At 53.3% G+C, this 18,838-nt stretch overlaps 1 protein-coding gene across 3 annotated transcripts in view; it reads left to right on the top strand.

Annotated features, from left to right (window-relative positions):
* Positions 1 to 18,660, top strand: part of SH2B3 (SH2B adaptor protein 3) — a 49,220-nt gene extending 30,560 nt beyond the window's left edge. For 2 of the 3 annotated variants that reach the window (XM_033220599.1, XM_033220598.1), the window contains exons 3-8: positions 13,817 to 13,918; positions 14,006 to 14,097; positions 14,186 to 14,283; positions 14,395 to 14,609; positions 14,706 to 14,877; positions 15,030 to 18,660. In XM_033220599.1, the coding sequence (XP_033076490.1) occupies positions 13,817 to 13,918; positions 14,006 to 14,097; positions 14,186 to 14,283; positions 14,395 to 14,609; positions 14,706 to 14,877; positions 15,030 to 15,325 (975 nt within the window). In that variant the 3' untranslated portion in view covers positions 15,326 to 18,660. The remainder of the gene's footprint in view (positions 1 to 13,816; positions 13,919 to 14,005; positions 14,098 to 14,185; positions 14,284 to 14,394; positions 14,610 to 14,705; positions 14,878 to 15,029) is intronic. The other variant, XM_033220600.1, reaches the window with a different exon arrangement.
* Positions 18,661 to 18,838: the final 178 nt, after the last annotated feature.

The following is an 18,838-nucleotide window of genomic DNA, read 5'->3' as shown; positions in this document are numbered from 1 at the left end:
AGTGCAGTGGCACTATCTCAGCTCACTGCAGCCTCAAACTCTTGGGCTCAAGTGATCCTCCCACCTCAGCCTCTTGAGTAGCTAGGATTACAGGCACACACCACCACACTCGGCTAATTTTTGTTTTTCACTACACTACGCTGATGTGGTTTTTTGTTTTGTTTTGCTTTTGTTTTTTGAAGAGCTGGGGTTTCACCATATTTCCCAGGCTGATCTCGAACACCTGGACTCACGCAATCCTCCCACCTCGGCCTCCCAAAATGCTGGGATTACAGGTGTGAGCTACCGGGTTTAGCCTCAATGTGGTTTTGATTTGCATCTCCCCAGTGGAAAATGGTTTTGAGCATCTTTTCATCTGCCTAATAGCCATTTCTTGTTCTTTTGATACATTATTTTCGAGTAGGCTTCCAGAAAGGTTATACCCATATATCTTCTCGTCACCAGTGGTGCCAGCACTGGGTATTATTTTCAAAACCTTTGCCACCTTCTGGATGAAAAGTGGTTATCTTATCCTAAGTATGACCATTTCTCTTTGTTAAAAGTTGAGATATGATTCATATACCATAAAATTCACTTGTTTAAAGTGTACAATGCATTGGCTTTTTTTTTTTTTTTTTTTTGAGACGGAGTCTTGCTCTGTCGCCCAGGCTGGAGTGCAGTGGCCGGATCTCGGCTCACTGCAAGCTCCGCCTCCCAGGTTTACGCCATTCTCCTGCCTCAGCCTCCCGAGTAGCTGGGACTACAGGCGTCCGTCACCTCGCCCGGCTAGTTTTTTGCACTTTTTAGTAGAGACGGGGTTTCACCATGTTAGCCAGGATGGTCTCGATCTCCTGACCTCGTGATCCGCCCGCCTCAGCCTCCCAAAGTGCTGGGATTACAGGCTTGAGCCACCGCGCCCGGCCTGCATTGGCTTTTAGTATATTTAAACAATTGTGCAGTGATCACCACTATCTAATCCAGAACGTTTCTATCACCCTAGAAAAAAAACTCAGAGCAGTCAGTCCCAAAATGCCCTGCCTGCAGCCCCTGGCAACCACTGAGCTTTCTGTCCCCGTGGAGTTCGACTGTTTCTCTTCTGTTCCTTGGTTATACACATTTCTTGTGATTTATCAGACTATTTACTCAGCATGTTTGTCTCCTGCACTGCCTGCCTTTTTCTTGATTTGTGAACACTATGTGGCATGGATATTAGCTCTGTCCCAAGTTGCAAACATTTCCCTGGATTCCAATTTGACTTCTCAATTTTGTTCCTGCATTTCTCGACCTATGGGGGTTTGCAAGTTCCAGGCAGTAAAATCCAGTGATCTTTTCCTTTACGGTTTTATTCTTTTTTTTTTTTTTTTTTTTTTTAACCTTAAAAAGGCCTTTCCCCACCCAGGATCAGATAATTACTTAGGTTTTATTCTAGTTCTGTCTTGGTTTCCTTTTTCACTTTTAATTATTTAATCCAGCTGGCTTTTGTTATGTGTGGCTGGTGTGATTTCCTGTTGTTTTGTGATGTCAGTGAGAGGCTGTGTGTCAAGGCCTGTAACATGGTAAGCGCTCAGTAAATAGGAGCTAAAATGATAGTAATGAGAGTCCATACCAGGTAGAGCTCAGAAGGACGTGGGATTCCTAGTGCTGTGCCGTGGCTGGAGGAGGACGTGGCCTGGCTGTGACAGCTGGCTGGGAGCCCCTCCACCCCAGAAGCCCTTGCTCTCACCCCTTCTTCTGAATCATCGTTCTTCGAAGGCAGGCAGTCGCTACCGTCGTCTGGGGCTTTGGGGATCTTGGTGGTGACGAGTCCCCTCTCCTCTGGTGCACTCCCCCCACCCGAGATGGGCGACAGAGGTTTTATGTTGTTTCTTAACCACATCTTTTTCCACCCACACCCGGCGCAGAGCATATGCTTGGCCGGGGCTTCCCCGAGCTGGTCCTGGCTTTGTGGCGGGGGGCTGGGCCATCAGTGCCCCATTCAAGCCTGGGGACCTGGCCCCGCTGGTGTGTGCTACAACAGACCCAGCCCTGGGGCCTCATGATACTGTCGGTGATCATCACAGATGCGGGGCCTGGCTGCGGTCCTCACTGGTGGTTTTTGTTTTTGAGAGGGCGTCTTGAAGTAGCCCAGGCTGGAGTGCAGCAGCACAATCTCGGCTCACTGCAACTTCCGCCGCCCAGGTTCAGGTGATTCCCGTGCCTCAGCCTCCTGAGTAGCTGGGACTGCACATGCACCACCACGCCCGGCTAATTTCTGAGTTTTTAGTAGAGACAGGGTTTCACCGTGTTGGCCAGGCTGGTCTCGAACTCCTCACCTCAAGTGATCTGCCCATCTTGACCTCCCAAAGTGCTCATTACAGGCGTGAACAACCCCCAACCACTGCAGGGAGCCGGGTTCGCCCCCTCCCTGCCAAGGGAGCTGCTTGCTCTCCCTTCTGTCTGGAGGCCAGCACTCGTCGTTTGGGGGCATCCATGGCCTTGTGGTGGCCAGGAGCAGAAGGTGTCACCTGAAAAAGGTGTGGCCAAGGGCAGGGGTGCTGGGCTTAGCCAGGCTGGTCACAGTGGGGGCAGGAAGGATTCCTACGGGGATAGCTGGGAGCAGGATGTGGTCGTGCGAGGTGTGGGCTGATGGCAGCTGGCATGCAGCAGGGGAGGTGCACTGGGACCAGGCCTGGAGTGGGGTCTGGTGGCTCTGCTGTGTATGGAGCTGAGTGCTGCTCAGAGATGCCATCCTGTCCTCAGAAGTGGCTCAGGCCTGCTGGGGACAGGGCGGGTGGAGGGAAGCCGCTGCGTGCCCTGTGCCGTGTGCTGGCCCGCTGGCTGTCACTGTAGCGCAGCTCCCGGTGCCTGACAGTTGTTTGTCCTTATTTGGCACATGAAAGCCCAGCGGTTTGGCCAGAATGGTGCCCTGTGCGGAGGGTACGGCTTGAGTGAAGGTGTGGAGGGAAAAGGCCCTGGGAGTGTGGCTCCCCTCCTTCCATCCTGTCCCCTGCAAGGCCCATCCCAGGACATTCCTCCCAAGTGGGCTGGATGGGGCCTGGACTTCCTGTCCATGTACTGGGATGGGCGATAGGGAAGGTGCCCACTGCGGGGTGGGGAGTGTAGGGCTTTCCAGGCATCATCCCTCATAAGCCACTGCTCCCAGGCCTTGTGCATAGCCCCACCATGGCAGACGCGAGCACGGAAGTGTCTCACCATCCTCACAGCAGGCTGCAGGGGCCGTGTGTAACTGGCCCCTCCACCCTTGACCACCTGGTGGAGTCGGCACCCACATCTGAGGAGGGGACCATGTCGCTGCTGGGGACTCGGGGCTGGTCTGGAAGCAGGTGTGGTGGGGGCTGTCTTTCCCTGCGTGAAGGTCTTCCTCTGGGTGTCTGTTGCTGTAGGGAGGCCACTCGAGCTTCTGAAAGGGGCTCTGTGCCCTTGCCATCGTGATTCTGTGTGGGGTGGGGAGGGTGGTCGCTGTCTCTCTGAGAGGGGTCTTTGTGTCTGTGTCCCTGTGATTCTATGCAGGAAGACCGTGATGGGAACTGGGGGGGAATTCACTCTGGGTGGGGTTTTAGACAGGTCCCCAAGTCCTGTCTGTCCCAGCATCTCTGGCTAATCACTCCCCCCATCCCCCTCCCGCCACACACACACATACACACACACACACACACACGCGTGGGAAAAGCAGGCTGGTGTGTGTCCTGTTGCCCACACCACACTCAGTCAGTCAGTGTGAGCTGGGGTGCCGCCTGGCTGGAGGGGGGATCTGACTCTCAACAGGGCTTCTGTATTTGGGGGTGTCACACTCACTTTGTCTGTGTCTGCCTCCACCATCTGACTGGGAGAATTCCTCTCAGGGTTGGGGTGGGCACCAAGCCTTGCTCCCAGTGGGGGCCCAGCCCTGGGTTGGGCCCAGAGGAGGTGCTTGGAGGATTTGCCGGGTGATGGACGGATGAGCACTTGGGTGGGGGCCTGGGAACCCCAAAGCCCTCAAATGTCTGGGAAGCAGGGGGAGGTTTCTGTTTCTGGTACCAGGGGCTCTTGCCAGGAAAGGGGGAAAGCTGACTTGACCCATGTGGCTTTTCTGGAAGCTTCTCCCTTCTCTTTCCTCCTCCCCTGTGGGGAGAGGGGGCCTCAGGCAGCAGGGTGCAGACCAAGGGGAGATCTGGCCCATAATGAACAGGGAGGTAGGGGTCTACAAGCCGCTGCCCTGTGGATTGGGCCCACTGGATGTTGAGGGCAGCAAGCAGGCTCCAGTTGCACACGTCCAAGGACCGGGTTCCATTATCATCTCCATTTTACAGGTGAGGAAACTGAAGCACAGCGGGCCAAAGTGATTTGATCGGGGTCCAGCATTTGAAGGATCTGTGAAGGAGGGGCCGGGCTTGGGGTCCTGGTGGGGGCATAGCAGAGAAGCGCTCTGTGGCCTACAGTTCTCACACTGATTCAGTTGCTGGAACTGGCTCACTGCCTTCAGTTTGCCCCCCAAGGAGCCGGGGAAAAGGGGGCTGAGATCACCTGTCACACCCCATACCTCCCTCTGCTTCCCAGGCACTTGAGAGCTTGGGGGTCCCAGGTACCTACCCAAGTGCTCATCCATCCATCCACCTGGCAAACCCTCCAAGTACCTCCTCTGGGCCTGCCCGAGGGCTGGGCATCAGCTGGGAGCAAGGTTTTGTGCCTACCCCAACCCTGAGACGGACTCTCGCAGTCAGATGGTGGAGGCAGCTGCGTCATCAGGAAACCATGGCCGGCCCGATAAGCTCAGTGCTGAGGGAGAGGCACAGGAATTGCACTAACCATGACTTAGTGGTCAGGGAAGGCTCCCTGGAGGAGGGGAGGTTTTCTCTGCTGGGACATGCAGTTTGGGTCAGACAGGGCATCACAAATGCAGGGGCTGGGTGGCGGGAGAAGGTGTGGGTGAGAAGGCGGCTGGAGGGAGACCAGGTGTTGGGGGTGCTGGGGCTGGAGGTGGGCAGATGAGGGTTGGAGCCCTGGCTCCACTTGGCTCTTCCCTGTGGCTGGGGTACTGCGTGATTTTGCCTCCCAGAGTCTGTAGTATGGGGGCTCCTGATGGTGCCCTTGCGGGGAGGTCAGGGGTCTGACACACCTGCACCTGCCTTTCAGCCTGCCTTCTTCCCCGGCCAGCTGGAGGGGTCCTGGGAGGCCAACTCCAGCCCTGATAGCACTGGCTTGTAGCATCCCTATCACTCATGGTCTTCACTGGCTGGAGTGGGGTATGGCAGTAGGGGCCATCATCCCCTATGCCCCCCCATTACCCAGCACAAAGGATGCTTGGCCAGCAAAAGGCCTACGATTAATGTTGAGCACCCACCACCTAGCAGGCACTGGCTTGTGGCCAAGGACACCATGTGAGCAAAGCCAAGTCACGGTAGAGACCTGCATCAAGGAATATGCAAGACTAGCTCATAGGACAACAGGCAGGGAAGGAAGTGAAGGGGCTTCTGCGACTGGGGATTTAGATACTGTGGTCAGGGAGGGCCTCCCTGAGGAGATGACACTTTGAACAGCAGTCATATTTGTGAAACTGTCGGGGGAGTTGCCTGTCTGAGGGCACAGCAGATGCACAGGCCCTGAGCACCCTTGGTACACTGAAGAAGAGTGGAGGCCAGTGTGGCTGGATCAGAGTGAGGGAGGGAGGCCCAAGAGGCTGAGGAGGTAACGGGGGTCTCTCAGATGGGGACCACAGGGGAATTTTTTTCTTTTTTGAGACAGTCTTGCTCTGTTGCCCAGGCTGCAGTGCAGTGCAGTGGTGCGATCTTGGCTCACTGCAACCTCTGCCTCCCAGGTTCAAGTGATTCTCCTGCCTCAGCCTCCCAAGTAGCTGGGACTACAGGCACTTGCCACCATGCCCGACTAATTTTTGTATATATATTTTTTTCTTCAAGATGGAGTTTCGCATTTGTTGCCCAGGCTGGAGTGCAATGGCTCACAGCAACCTCTGCCTCCTGGGTTCAAGCGATTCTCCTGCCTCAGCCTCCCAAGCAGCTGGGATTACAGGCATGTGCCACCACACCTGGCTAATTTTGTATTTTTAGTAGAGACTGGGTTTCTCCATGTTGGTCAGGCTGGTCTGTAACTCCTGACCTCAGGTGATCGGCCTGCCTTGGCCTTCTAAAGTGCTGGGATTACAGGCGTGAGCCACGGCACCTGGCCTAATTTTTGTATTTTTAATAGAGACAGGGTTTTACCATATTGGCCAGGCTGGTCTTGAACTCCTGACCTTGTGATCTGCCCGCCTCGGCCTCCCAAAGTGTTGGGATTACAAGCGTGAGTCATTGCGCCTGGCCAGGAGTTTTCTTTTGAGATGGGATTTTGCTCTGTTGTCCAGGCTGGAGTGCAGTGGCACCATCATCGTTCACGGCAGCCTTGACCTCGCTGCTTCAGCCTCCTGTAGCCGCAGGGGAGTTTTGAGCAGAGGAGGGGAGGCTGGAACAGTGTGCTGCAGGTGGAAATAGCTAATTCTGGACAGACTTGGGCATAGTCTGATGGGACTGATGCGTTTTTGATGCTGTCCAACTCCCAGGGGGCCCAGGTGTCACACTGTTTTCTAGCGTGGCTCCTCTCTCCTCACTGGGAGTCCTTGTGAATACCCTTTCCCCGCAGCGGTTGTCCGGGACTGGAATCCTGGCTGCTCGGCTCCCAGCATCCACCACTTTCTGCCTTTGAGAGATGGGTCGTGCCTCCCCTCCTGCAAGTCTTCCGTGGCTCTCTGTCATCTGGGGGAAAATGGGGGACAGTGGCCTTCCTGCCCAGTTCTCTTGACCTCCTTCAGACCCCAGCCAGCTCAGAAGCCACCCATGTTAAAATGCAGATTCCAGGTTCCCTTCCAGATGTCCTGTGCCAGCAGGTCACAGAAGCATCCTGTGCGGTGTTCACTCCCCCTTGAAGGTCTCTGAGCCTTCTCATCTGTGACGTGGGTGAAGGCACAGGAGGCCATGTGAGGCTCACACACACTGCTTGCACAGAGATGGCCTGGGGCAGGGTTGTGAGGCTTCTCCTTCGTAAATCTCACTGACCATGATGCCCAGGATTGTCCTTTGCTCTGGAGCCATGACCTTCCTACTTGGTTTCGTGGTGTCCTTTCCTTGATGATGTGATACTCATTTCTGTGACTTCCTCTTGGAAAACTTGAAATGTTGCTGGCCTGTGAATTCCACAATCTGGAAACTGCTGGCGGGTCACCGAGGTTCCAATGCCCGGCACACAGCAGATGCTCACTAAAGGGCAATGTGGGGTCTGTGAGCGTCATTTCCAGCCACAGTCAAGCCCCTGCTGTCTTCTAGCCTGGGGCTGTGCCTTCTGCTCTCTGGGTGTTGGCTCTTGCTATTCCCGTAACCTCCAATGCCTTCTTCTCCACCATCTCCACTTTGTAGAATATTCAGTAAACACTATTGCCCCTTACTCTGTGCCTGGCCAAGACCCAAAGATGGAAAAGGAGGAGGGAGGCCTTCTTGAGCCTCTGGTGCATGGGAGCAGGGGAGTGACAACTCAGGAGGGCTGCGCAGGGAGGGGCCTTCTTGCTCCCAAGTCTCTCCTAAGACTGAGCTCCTAAGGCCCTGTGCTCCTCCCTGCCCTACCATTCCCGATAGCCTTCCATTCCCCCCCGGGAACTCTTTTGCACACACTATGCTCATATTCTCAGGGGAGGGTAGTGGCATTATTATCCCACCTTAGAAAATGCAGACTCTTGCTTGAGCCCAGGAGGTCAAGGCGGCAGTGAGCCAGTATGCGCCACTAGACTCTAGCCTGGGCAACAGAGAGGGACCTTGCCTCAAAAACCACACACACACACACACACACACACACACACACACACACGCATGGAGACTCACTTTGGGAGGCTGAGGCAGAAGGATCACTTGAGCCAGGAGTTTGAGACCAGCCTGGACAACATAGCGAGATCCTCCCTCCCTCTCTCTCTCTCTCTCTACAAAAAAATAATCAGCCACGTGTGGTGGCATGTATCTGTAATCCCAGCTACCTAAGAGGCCAAGGCAGGAGGCTCACCTGAGCCCCTAGGAGTTTGAGGCTGCAGTGAGCCAGCCTGGGCCACAGAGCAAGACCCTATCTCTTTTTTTTTTTTTTTTGAGATGGAGTCTCGCTCTGTCGCCCAGGCTGGAGTGCAGTGGCCGGATCTCAGCTCACTGCAAGCTCCGCCTCCTGGGTTTACGCCATTCTCCTGCCTCAGCCTCCCAAGTAGCTGGGACTACAAGCGCCTACCACCTCGCCCGGCTAGTTTTTTATATTTTTTAGTAGAGACGGGGTTTCACCGGGTTAGCCAGGATGGTCTCGATCTCCTGACCTTGTGATCCGCCCGTCTCGGCCTCCCAAAGTGCTGGGATTACAGGCTTGAGCCACCGTACCCGGTGACCCTATCTCTTAAAAACAAACAAACAAACAAAACAAACACTGGAGACTGAGGCTAGGAGAGGTGAGTCACTTATCTATGGAAGAGAAGGCAGAGTTGGGACTCAAGCACAGGACTGACTGTCCCAAACCTCAAGGTGGTGGAACTGCTGCATGGTGGTTCTGCAGCCCTGACGTATTTCTGGGCAGGATACTGGGTGGCTTTTAGCAACTAGGCTCAGTCTTGATGCTGCCCAGAGGATAGCTGAGAGGCACCATATTTAGGGAGAGTTTGCAAGGTGAGGACCTTCCTCACCTAAATCCCTTATTACCTTGGGATGGTAATAAGGTCTATGAATGAGGTCAAAGTTTGGGTAATGTATGGGTTCAATAGGTTTCTCTGCTGCAGGACTTCTCAGAGTCTTTAATGGAGCTAAGCAGCAGCATTCTCTGTCCAACAATGACTCCTTTCTCAGAGAATCTGTCTTTGCATTGGCTGCCAGGAAGCTCAGAGACAAGTCTGTGGCAAGAAGGACTCTTGTCTGTCTTATAGCAGCTATCTCCCTCCCGGCTCTTTCTGGGTGTCTCTAACCTGACTAAAATCATTTTTGGAAGGAGGCAAGGCATCTTTTGTTTTTTTTAAGACAGGGTCTCACTCTGTCGACCAGTCTAGAGTACAGTGGCGTGATCTCGGCTCACTGCAACCTCTGTCTCCCAGGTTCAAGTGGTTCTCCTGCCTCAGCTTCCCAAGCAGGTTAACTTTTTGATACCAGACAGTAAGCTTGGATTAAGTATTTTTCATAATAATGCTCATTCATTCATTCATCCATCCTGACAGCATCCACTTCAGGTTCTGAGCTGGGGTGAGGGATTCAGCCATCCAGGACAGGATCTGGAATTTGCTCTGCGCCTTTTCAGACCCTCTTCTTCTCCTCCTCCAGTAAGAAGGTCAACAGGACCTACTTACGGGCCCCCTATTACTGAAAGCAAACTGAATCTCCAGTTAATGTCCTGCCCAAGGTTTCAAAGGTAGTGAGTGGTAGAGCTAGGGCTCCTCTAACTACCTGCAGAGCTAGGCCCAGGCTGCCAGATGCCTCCTTGAGGGCATGGGTGTGGCAGAGGCGTGGCTGGTGCCGGAGGGTTGACTGAGGCCTGTCCCACTGCTGCTCTACACAGATGAACATGGGCTCAAAGGCCCTGGGGGAGATAGGACCACCAGGGAGCTAGTGTGGCCTGGGGGTTCCCGGGGGAAGGTGGTCTCTCCCCAACGCTGGTCTGGGCCTGGCCCTTGCTGCTGGGGTGTGTCAGATGCTATCCTGTGTCCTGCCCTCCAGCATCCCAGGAGGAGGGGGCCAGCCAGCAGGCCTGCTCCTGTTACGAGCTTCCCGACCTTAGAAAAAGCTCAAGCTGATTCCCACAGCCCTGAAGCCCCATGGTGGCTTCTGGGGGCTGCTGTGGCCGCCTCACCTGTGCCTCTTCCTGCTATCTCACCAGAGGAGGCTGTGCCATCAGCCTTGCTCTCCACGCAGGTATGGTCATGCCACCAGGGCTCTGGCCTTTGACTGTGTGTGCAACCCTGCCCTGCCCCCATTTGCCTGTCTCAGCCCTTGCTAGGGTGGATGCTCCATGAGGGCCTGGCCAGTCACTCTGCTGGATGCCTGAGGGAAAAACCAGTAACAGACCCCACTCAAGGTGGTTGTGAGGACCTGGCAGGGTGGGGTGTGGCCCAGTACCTCGGAAGACTCTAGGAGGACCATCCTGGCCCTTTAAATGTTTGTGCCAAGGCAGGTCCCCTGTCCCTCAGCACACAGGAAGGGGCAGTAGGTAGCAAGACAGTTTCCAGGTGATAGCATGAGGGCAAGTGAGTGAGGCCTAGAGAAGAAGGGTCTGTTGCCTCCAGCCCATCACATTCCCTCCAGGTGGGATGGATAGCCGGGTGGGAGAAAAAGGGATCCTCAGGTAGGCGGGAGTCAGGGAGAGCTGCGCGCCCTCATGAGGCTGGTGTTTCATCTCCACTTCTCAGATGAGGGGACTGTGGCTCAGAGACCTTTGCAGGGGGACTGATCATTGCACAGGGCCATCTGAAGGGAGCCTGGGACTGCATTTTCATGTGGGCCCTGGGTGGATCTGGAACCTGGCTGGCTTTCCTGGCTCCCCCGCCCTTGGGCTCCCTTATATTCCTGGCCTTCTTTTCACAACTCAGAAGCAGCCAAGTAGTTGGTTGTGTTGTCTGCAGTCGCACTGAAGCACATTTTATTTTGGCTAAGTGACATTCCTTTGTTGTCCCTGTCTTGTGATTAGTTAGGGTAGTAGGTTGGTTATATTATGTGGAATTTATTGCAGGATGGTAAGGGAGCATGTGAGAAAATGGAGCAATAGTTCTGTAAGGCTGAGAGAAACTGGGTGTGTACCCAGTGGCTGGGCCACTCGGAGGGGACTGTCATGCTGTCAGTACTGTAGTGGGACCCAACAGGCTTTACTCACCAGCCTGTTAACAGCTGTGCGAGTCAGGCCTTTTGCTTGTGTTAGCTCACCTTGTAAAAAAATGAGCTCTGACTTACAAATGACAGCTAAGGAATGGAGAGCCGAATCCCTTGTCCAGGGTTGCATAGGAAGTGGCAGGGTCAGGGCTGAATTTTAAAACTCAAGAGGGCAGGGCCCGGCGTGGTGGCTCACACATGAAATCCCAGCACTTTGGGAGGCCAAGGCGGACAGATGACCTGATGTCAGGAGTTCGAGACCAACCTGGCCAACCAACATGGTGAAACCCCATCTCTACTAAAAATACAAAAATTAGCTGGGTGTAGTGGCAGGTGCCTGTAATCCCAGCTACTCCGGAGGCTGAGGCAGGAGAATCGCTTGAACTCAGGAGAATCGCTTGAACTCAGGAGGTGGAGGTTGAAGTGAGCCGAGATCACGCCACCGCATTCCAGCCTGGGCAACAGAGTGAGACTCTGTCTCAAAAAACAAAAACAAAAAACTCTAGAGGGTAAAAGAACTGTGAAATCTGGGATACAGTTAGCTGTTGAAATAAATACAAGTCCTACTGTTGGAGCAGTGTCAGAGCTGGCCTGCATCTTTGACTTTGAGACTTCCTAGCGGCCAGAACAAAGAAAGAAATGGATTATTTCCACTGGAGCCACAGTGGCCATAACAAACAGAAGCCATCTATTTGGATGCTGGAAATGGAGAAGACTTGCTACCTAGAAATAGATGCTGCAGGATGTGGTGGGTGACATTCTGTTCAAACCACAAATACCTGAAATGATTTGGCCACTTTGATTACCCAACCACAGTATGGCCTAAGCTGGGTCCAGGGAGCAGCTGTTGCTGGCCTGGCTTGACTTTTGAGGGAGGTGGAATAGCGGGCATGTGACAGGAGGGAACCTCAAGCCCCCACAGCTGCTGACACAGCCCCCAGGCTTGAGCTTGGCTCCGCCATCACCCATCCCCCCATATAGCTTAATCAGATGGGCATCTGGTGGTCCTTCCCTGCAGTGGGCTGGGCTGTGCAGGCTGAGGTTTCGGCTGCAGCAGGGATTGTCCTGCCCCCGTGTGCCCACATGTTGCAACCTGGCTGGAGCCTCTGGCATAGGATACCCATACCGCCAGGTAGCTCAGTGGTAGACCCCGGCTCTGATACTTGGCAGGCTTGGGTTGAGATTGTGGCTCTAGGCCTGAGCGGCTCTCACGGACTGCTGTGGGGAGTCGGGGAAGAACCCCTGGGTTGTGCTCAGCCAGCAGGCAGGTGGCAGCCAGGCTGGCTATGGGTGAGGAGGGGAATCCTCTTTTCACCACTGCCTGCCTGCTCAGCAGTTCCTCAGTTGCTGTGGGTGGAGCTGGCTTGCAGGGGCCAGAGTCAGAGTGAAACCGGCAGTTCTGCTGGTTAATCTCAGCACTGATACTGGAGACTAGGCCTGGAGCGGAACTGAAAGGGAGACCAGGCCCGTTCCCCTCCGGGCCTGGCCTATATCCTGCCAGTGATCCTTAAGGCCTGCAGCCAGTGGGGAGGGTGGAGGCCAGGCAGGGCCAACTGGAAAAGTAGCAGAAGGAAGTGGCCACTCGCACCTTACCCATCTTGCAGACAGAAATGAAGGCTCCGCAGGGCTGGCTAGCTGTGGAAACGGGCAAGAGCAGAGGCCCCACTCCCTGCACACTGTGCTATGTCCAGTGCCCGTGTGGATGCCATGCGAAGCCTCTGCCTGCCCCTTCCTGGCTGCTGGACCTCTGGGAGTGGGAGGTGAAAATGCCCTGGCTGGTGCTGGTCACTTCAGGATAGAATGTTCTAGTCATGCAGCTTTCTAGTGAGAGGCTGCAGTAAGCTGTGGCCAGTGTTGGTCGTTCCTGCAGTCATTACTCTCCCCCAGCCTAGTGTGTCCGCCAACCAGAGCAGGCCCGGGAGCTCCCAGGAGACCTGCTGAGAGGACCCAGGTGGCCATCCTGCTCCTGCCAGGATGCCCTCTTACCTCACTGTTCATTGACTCCCCTGCAGGTGGGGAAGAGGGATAAAGGAGGCGGCCAGGCCACTGGGTCATGATCCTTCCAACAGAGGTACCTAGTACCTCTGTGTCTAAAGCAAGGTTAAGCTTTTGGGGGTCAATAGCACTAACAGCTCCAGTCCAAGGTGTGCCCTTTTGGGCTTGGGTGGAGGTTGGATCACCTGAAGCCACAGTTGCTGGAACATCCTTTGGGCCTGCCTCTGCTTTCCATCCCCCTGCTCCCGGTTTGTTAGGGGCTGTAGTATTTTCCAGGAACACCTGAATGGAGGGGGCCCAGTGGGACCACTTCTGTCCATTCCTCACCTCATCTCTTTCTCCCCTTTTCTTCTTTCGGCCATCTTTTCAGTCTTACCACAAGAGGAAGGGGAGGGGCAAACCCCCTCCTGAGCAGATTCCCAACCGGAAGCAGCTGGCTCCTTGGCTGCAGAGTGCCCAGCACAGGAAGCATCTGCAGGGTCAGTCAAGACCTGAGAGCAGAGTTCCTACCGGCAAAGGAACAGTGGCCAACTCCTAGCCACCCTGCAGCCCTATGTGCCGGGTGTCCTGGGAAGGTCCAGGGCCAAGATTTTGTGGTTTTACAGTGGCTGTAACTTGGGCTAGCCATGCTAGGCTCTGCCCCTTTTGGGCTTGGTGTGATGAGAGGGTCAGCAGCTGGCATCACCTGGCTGGGCAGGGAGCTCTTTGCTCACCAGTGGGAAGAGAAACGGATGTCAGACACATGGCAGAGTGGAAATGTCCCCAGGTCCAGGTCCAAGGGGCTGGCCTTCTGCCAGCACACGCTGCTTAGGACCTCAGTGTGAATGGTGTTCAGGAAGCTAGGTTAAGGAACCCTGGACCTCACTACAGGCTCAGAGCCTGCACAGCAACACCATGGATACTCTCTCTAAAAGGGGGACTCTTGGGGAGACTATACACAAACTCAGGCCTGGCTGGAAAAAAGAGCATCAGGAACAAGCTTTGAGTACCCCATCTTGGTCTCGTAGAGTTCAAGGCCCAAGCTACAAGCAGCTTGCTCCAGCATCCAGGAGGTCCGGCGGTGCACACGCCTTGAGATGCCTGACAACCTCTACACCTTTGTGCTGAAGGTGCGTGACAAGGCTTTTCACACCCTGGGGCAATACAAATACATACACATACATCAGACCCAACCCTGTTCCCTTCCTTCCTGCCAGGTGAAGGACCGGACAGACATCATCTTTGAGGTGGGAGATGAGCAGCAGCTGAATTCATGGATGGCTGAGCTCCGGGAGTGCACAGGCCGAGGGTGAGGTCCCGGGCCCTCGTCCCTGGCACGACCTTTGCTGCTATCACCCCTGACCTGCCCAGATTCTTAACCTCAGCCTCTTCTCCAGCAGGCTGGAGAGCACAGAAGCAGAGATGCATATTCCCTCAGCCCTAGAGCCCAGCACGTCCAGCTCCCCAAGGGGCAGCACAGATTCTCTTAACCAAGGTGAGTAAACCAATGGCTAGGCCATTGTCTTCTGGGTATGCTGGAACCCAGACTCAGCTCAGGACATAAGGTAGCCCCCCTGCGACCACCATCACCCATCTTATCTAACAGGTGCTTCTCCTGGGGGGCTGCTGGACCCAGCCTGCCAGAAGACAGACCATTTCCTGTCCTGCTACCCCTGGTTCCATGGCCCCATCTCCAGAGTAAAAGCAGCTCAGCTGGTTCAGCTGCAGGGCCCTGATGCTCATGGAGTGTTCCTGGTGCGGCAGAGCGAGACGCGGCGTGGGGAATACGTGCTCACTTTCAACTTTCAGGGGATAGCCAAGGTATGGGGCGGGGCAGGCAGGACCGCGCCACTTCTCTCCACTGGAGTTCAGGGTCCTAGAAGGACAGCCCGAGCCCACCATCCTCTCCTCCCACAGCACCTGCGCCTATCGCTGACCGAGCGGGGCCAGTGCCGTGTGCAGCACCTCCACTTTCCCTCAGTCGTGGACATGCTCCACCACTTCCAGCGCTCGCCCATTCCACTTGAGTGCGGCGCTGCCTGTGACGTCCGGCTCTCCAGCTACGTGGTAGTCGTCTCCCAGCCACCAGGTCTGACCCTACTGCCCTTTGCTAAAGGGGGTGGCTGACACTGGGTAGAGGCTTGCTGCAGACAAGGTACAGGGTACAGGGATCTTGTTCTGTGTCCTGTCAGCACTTGCCTTAAGACTGATGATGTGGTCTCTCTTGGTCACTTGTCCTAGGTTCCTGCAACACTGTCCTGTTCCCTTTCTCCCTTCCTCACTGGGATTCAGAGTTGGGCCTTCCCCACCTTAGCTCTTCTGGCTGTCCCCGGGGGCTCAGCCCAGAGGGTCTCCCAGGGCGATCCTCACCCCCCGAGCAGATCTTCCACCTGGTGCCTTCGCCCGAAGAACTGGCCAACAGCCTGCGGCACCTGGAGTCTGAGCCTGTGAATCGAGCCCGGGACTCGGACTACGAAATGGACTCATCCTCCCGGAGCCACCTGCGGGCCATAGACAATCAGTACACACCTCTCTGACCAGTGAGGAATTCCAGGCCTCAACAGCTGCCCTTGAGGAGCACAGGCAGAAGTGTGAACTTGTGAATGTAATTGATCTTTCCTTCCTTCCAGAGAGAGATTTAAGGGACACTGTTAACTGTTCGTGCCAGTTTGGACGTGACCCTTCTATTAGGCCTGTTGAAGGGCCCTCCTGTAAGTTTCATCTATCACCTGGCTTTCTCCTTATTGTTTACAGATGTAGTTCTTGTTAGAGGATGCCGCTAGCTCCTGCCCGGGGTCCCTATGCCCAGTCCCTGTTACTCTTAGAGAAAGGAGTTGGGGTGAGGGCCAGAGCTGGCAGTGGAAACTTGTTCTCTTTTTCACTGACACTGTCACAGCAGATGACAGACTTTCTACGGGAAGTGGGGGTCATCAGGAAGCCCAGAACACTAATAAGCGGTTCTCCCATCTACTGTCAGTCCATGTGGCAGGTCTACTGTGTCCACGCCACAGATGACCACACCTAATCCTGCTTCTACTCTCAGCTTTAGGACAAAAGCTCTGTCAGAGGGACAAGCTGAAGGTCAAAAATGATTTTAAACATTTTACCTCAGACTAATTTCTTTAAAGGATTCAGGTTCAAAACTAAACCACTGCTTATTTCAGTGCACTGTTTCAACTAACACCCATGCAATTTTTGTAGTGGGAGAGAGCTATGCAAACCCTACCTAATTCACGGTGTGAGCCAGCATGCTGACTTGTCTACTGCATCCTCGGGACAGTCACTGCTGCTGAGTGGCCACTGTCCTTCCTAAATGTCAAGAAGTGAAGTATGTCACCCTTTCAGGGAAATTCAGGCAATTACTGAAATAGGAGGGTGGCAAGGAACAGTTCTACCCTGGTGCCTTACGAATAAAAAACTGGATTCTGGTTTACAGCAGCTTTACAGTGATAGTTAAATTAACTGGGGTTGGGGGAAGAACAAGCAAAAAAGGAAGAAGGACTCCTGGGCCCTTTCTAGTAAATCCTTCAACAACAAGGCTGGCTTGGTGCCCTCCAAGCATCTAATGGCTTATTAAATTATCCCACAAGTGGGTTTTAGGCTCCTTTTTTGAGCCAAAATGGAAGCTGGGAATCTGGTGCCATAACTAATGAGAAACTCTTTTAATAGCCCACAATCAGTGTTCTGTTCCAGCTGGCTACTGCTTCATTGGCTTGAGAATGTATCTCCATGCACACATGGGCACACACAATCTCCACCATCCAGGGAGGTCCTGAAGTCAAATCTCCATCTATACAAGTGATACAATTCATGGGGGGCTGGCTCCTCCCAGAATCTTTGTCTGGAGGCTCACTCCAAACAAGGGAGCAGTGACAGTGGAATCAGCTGCTCTTGGGTGCCAGCAGAGGCATTCAGTACAACACCCAGGCTCACGGCTGTGGCTTCTAGGAAACTGGGAGTTTAGATCAGCTTTAGAGATACATCAGTCAGAGGCTAAAATGAAACCTTGGCCTAAAACTCACAGGACTGACTGCCTGGGAGGAGAGTTAGGTCTGCTCCTTCTACTTAGTCTCTGTACTCCAAGAGGTCAGATTTTTGCTTTTAGAATTTTCTTGGGGTCTTTCAGAGGGTGGGAAAACAAACCCCTCTGTGCCACTGTTTTTCTTTCTTTCATTTTTTTTTTTTTTTTTTTGAGACGGAGTTTCACTCTTGTCAACCAGGCTGGAGTGCAGTGGTGCGATCCTGGCTCACTGCAACCTCCACCTTCCTGGTTCAAGCGATTCCGTCTCAGCCTCCTGAGTAGCTGGGATTACAAGCACCAGTCACCACGCTCGGCTAATTTTGTATTTTTAGTAGAGACAGGGTTTCGCCATGTTGGCCAGGCTGGTCTCAAACGCCTGACCTCAGGTGATCCATCTACCTTGGCCTCCCAAAGTGCTGAGATTACAGGCGTGAGCCACCGCGCCCAGTCTGTACCACTTTAGTACCAACACTCCTGGGTGATTTCATGGATCCTAAAGCAGACCTGACACTGATCCAGATTTGCAGTCCGTTTTTAAGAACACCTGTCTTTATCTCCTCAAAGTCAAGCAGCTTTCTCTGGAAAATGAATGCTAACTAGTGTGAACCAAAAGTGAAGAGTAAGTAAGTCTGAAGTTTTTTAAAGGAGAAAGCTCAAAAGTCATTAGTCCTCCCCTCCGCACAGGAAAGGTGCCCAGTAGATAATGAACCAAATTAAGTTCCCTCCCTCCAGCCAGAAATTGAACATCTGGGATATGACGTCTTCACGCCAGGGGCACTAATTTCTTAGCAGCCTCTCTACACACATCTCTCAGGTGGTGCCAAGAGGCACACCAGGTAGAGCAAACTTGGCAGCTCTAACAGGCTGCAAAGTACAACTTCAGATTCTGTGGCAGAGATTTGGAAAGCACCCACCTCCAGACTGCTTCCTTTCTAAACTCGTCCAAGTTACCAGGACAGCTCAAATACATGCTGACAAAAAACTCTCATGGCCCTAGGAAGAAGTGACACTAAGCCAACGCCTTTTCTTTGTGCGGGAGCAGACCCAGCTGATGAAGGGGTGGACAGCAGTGTGGGGCAGGCACCCCACTGACTGCAGCTAGCCCACCATAGGCACAGCACATCCCACCACTCTCCTTCCAGTCCTGACCAGGTCCCAGCCGGCAACTTCTACCGAGAGCCATGGCTCAGCACCAAACTGGACAGTAGACATCATGATCCCTCCAGTTAGCTCTAATTACAGACCCCACCAGCACAGCTTGACAGCTCCCGGCACCATCACTTCCTTCATCTGACTTTATTGAACTTTTACAAACTAACAGTCACCAGCACCAAAGAATTAAGTCAACTAACCTGCCTTGAATTTTAGACCAGCAATCCATATGGCTTTATCTGGTATAAATCTTCTGCCTTTGATCATTTCTGGACCGTAGGAAAAAGGAATAGCAATCATTAAAATCTTGGGCCAGAGAACACTATTTTTACATAACAGTTTCTTAACCTAAAGTCAAGGCCTTGGACTCTTCCCTGAGGGCTGCCTGAGATTCCTTCATGCTTTCTATTCAGGGCTAAGTCCCTTACTGCAAATGTGTTAGCTCTAACATCTCCCACAAACTAGAGGAACTTGCGAGTATATTAACAAGGACACATCTGACATCCTGTATTTGGTTAGAATTTACAGCACATTGTGATAACAAAGTGGATTCATCTTGTATCATTATAGGCAGAAGGTATTTGGCAAATTTTTATGTATTTTATGTACTGTACAAGTAACTTATTCTTGAATAATGCAAATTTTGCTATAATGTACAAACTGCTATATAAGTGAATTAAAAAGTTTTCAGAATCTTGATTTGCTGTCACAATATTTAAAGGCTCTATTAAGACCATGGTCTCTCTACAAAATCCTTGCTCTGCCCAAATACTTGCTCTTCCCTTTGTCCTCCCCACTGCAATCTGGGAATATTAACAAATGCTTATGAGTCCATCTATGTCAATAAGCAGCTTTGTACATCTTTTCTTTTCAGCCT

Source organism: Trachypithecus francoisi, unplaced genomic scaffold, assembly GCF_009764315.1.
Source record: "Trachypithecus francoisi isolate TF-2019V2 unplaced genomic scaffold, Tfra_2.0 Lachesis_group11, whole genome shotgun sequence".
NCBI lineage: Eukaryota > Metazoa > Chordata > Mammalia > Primates > Cercopithecidae > Trachypithecus > Trachypithecus francoisi.
This window is presented reverse-complemented; position numbering and strand designations above follow the sequence as displayed.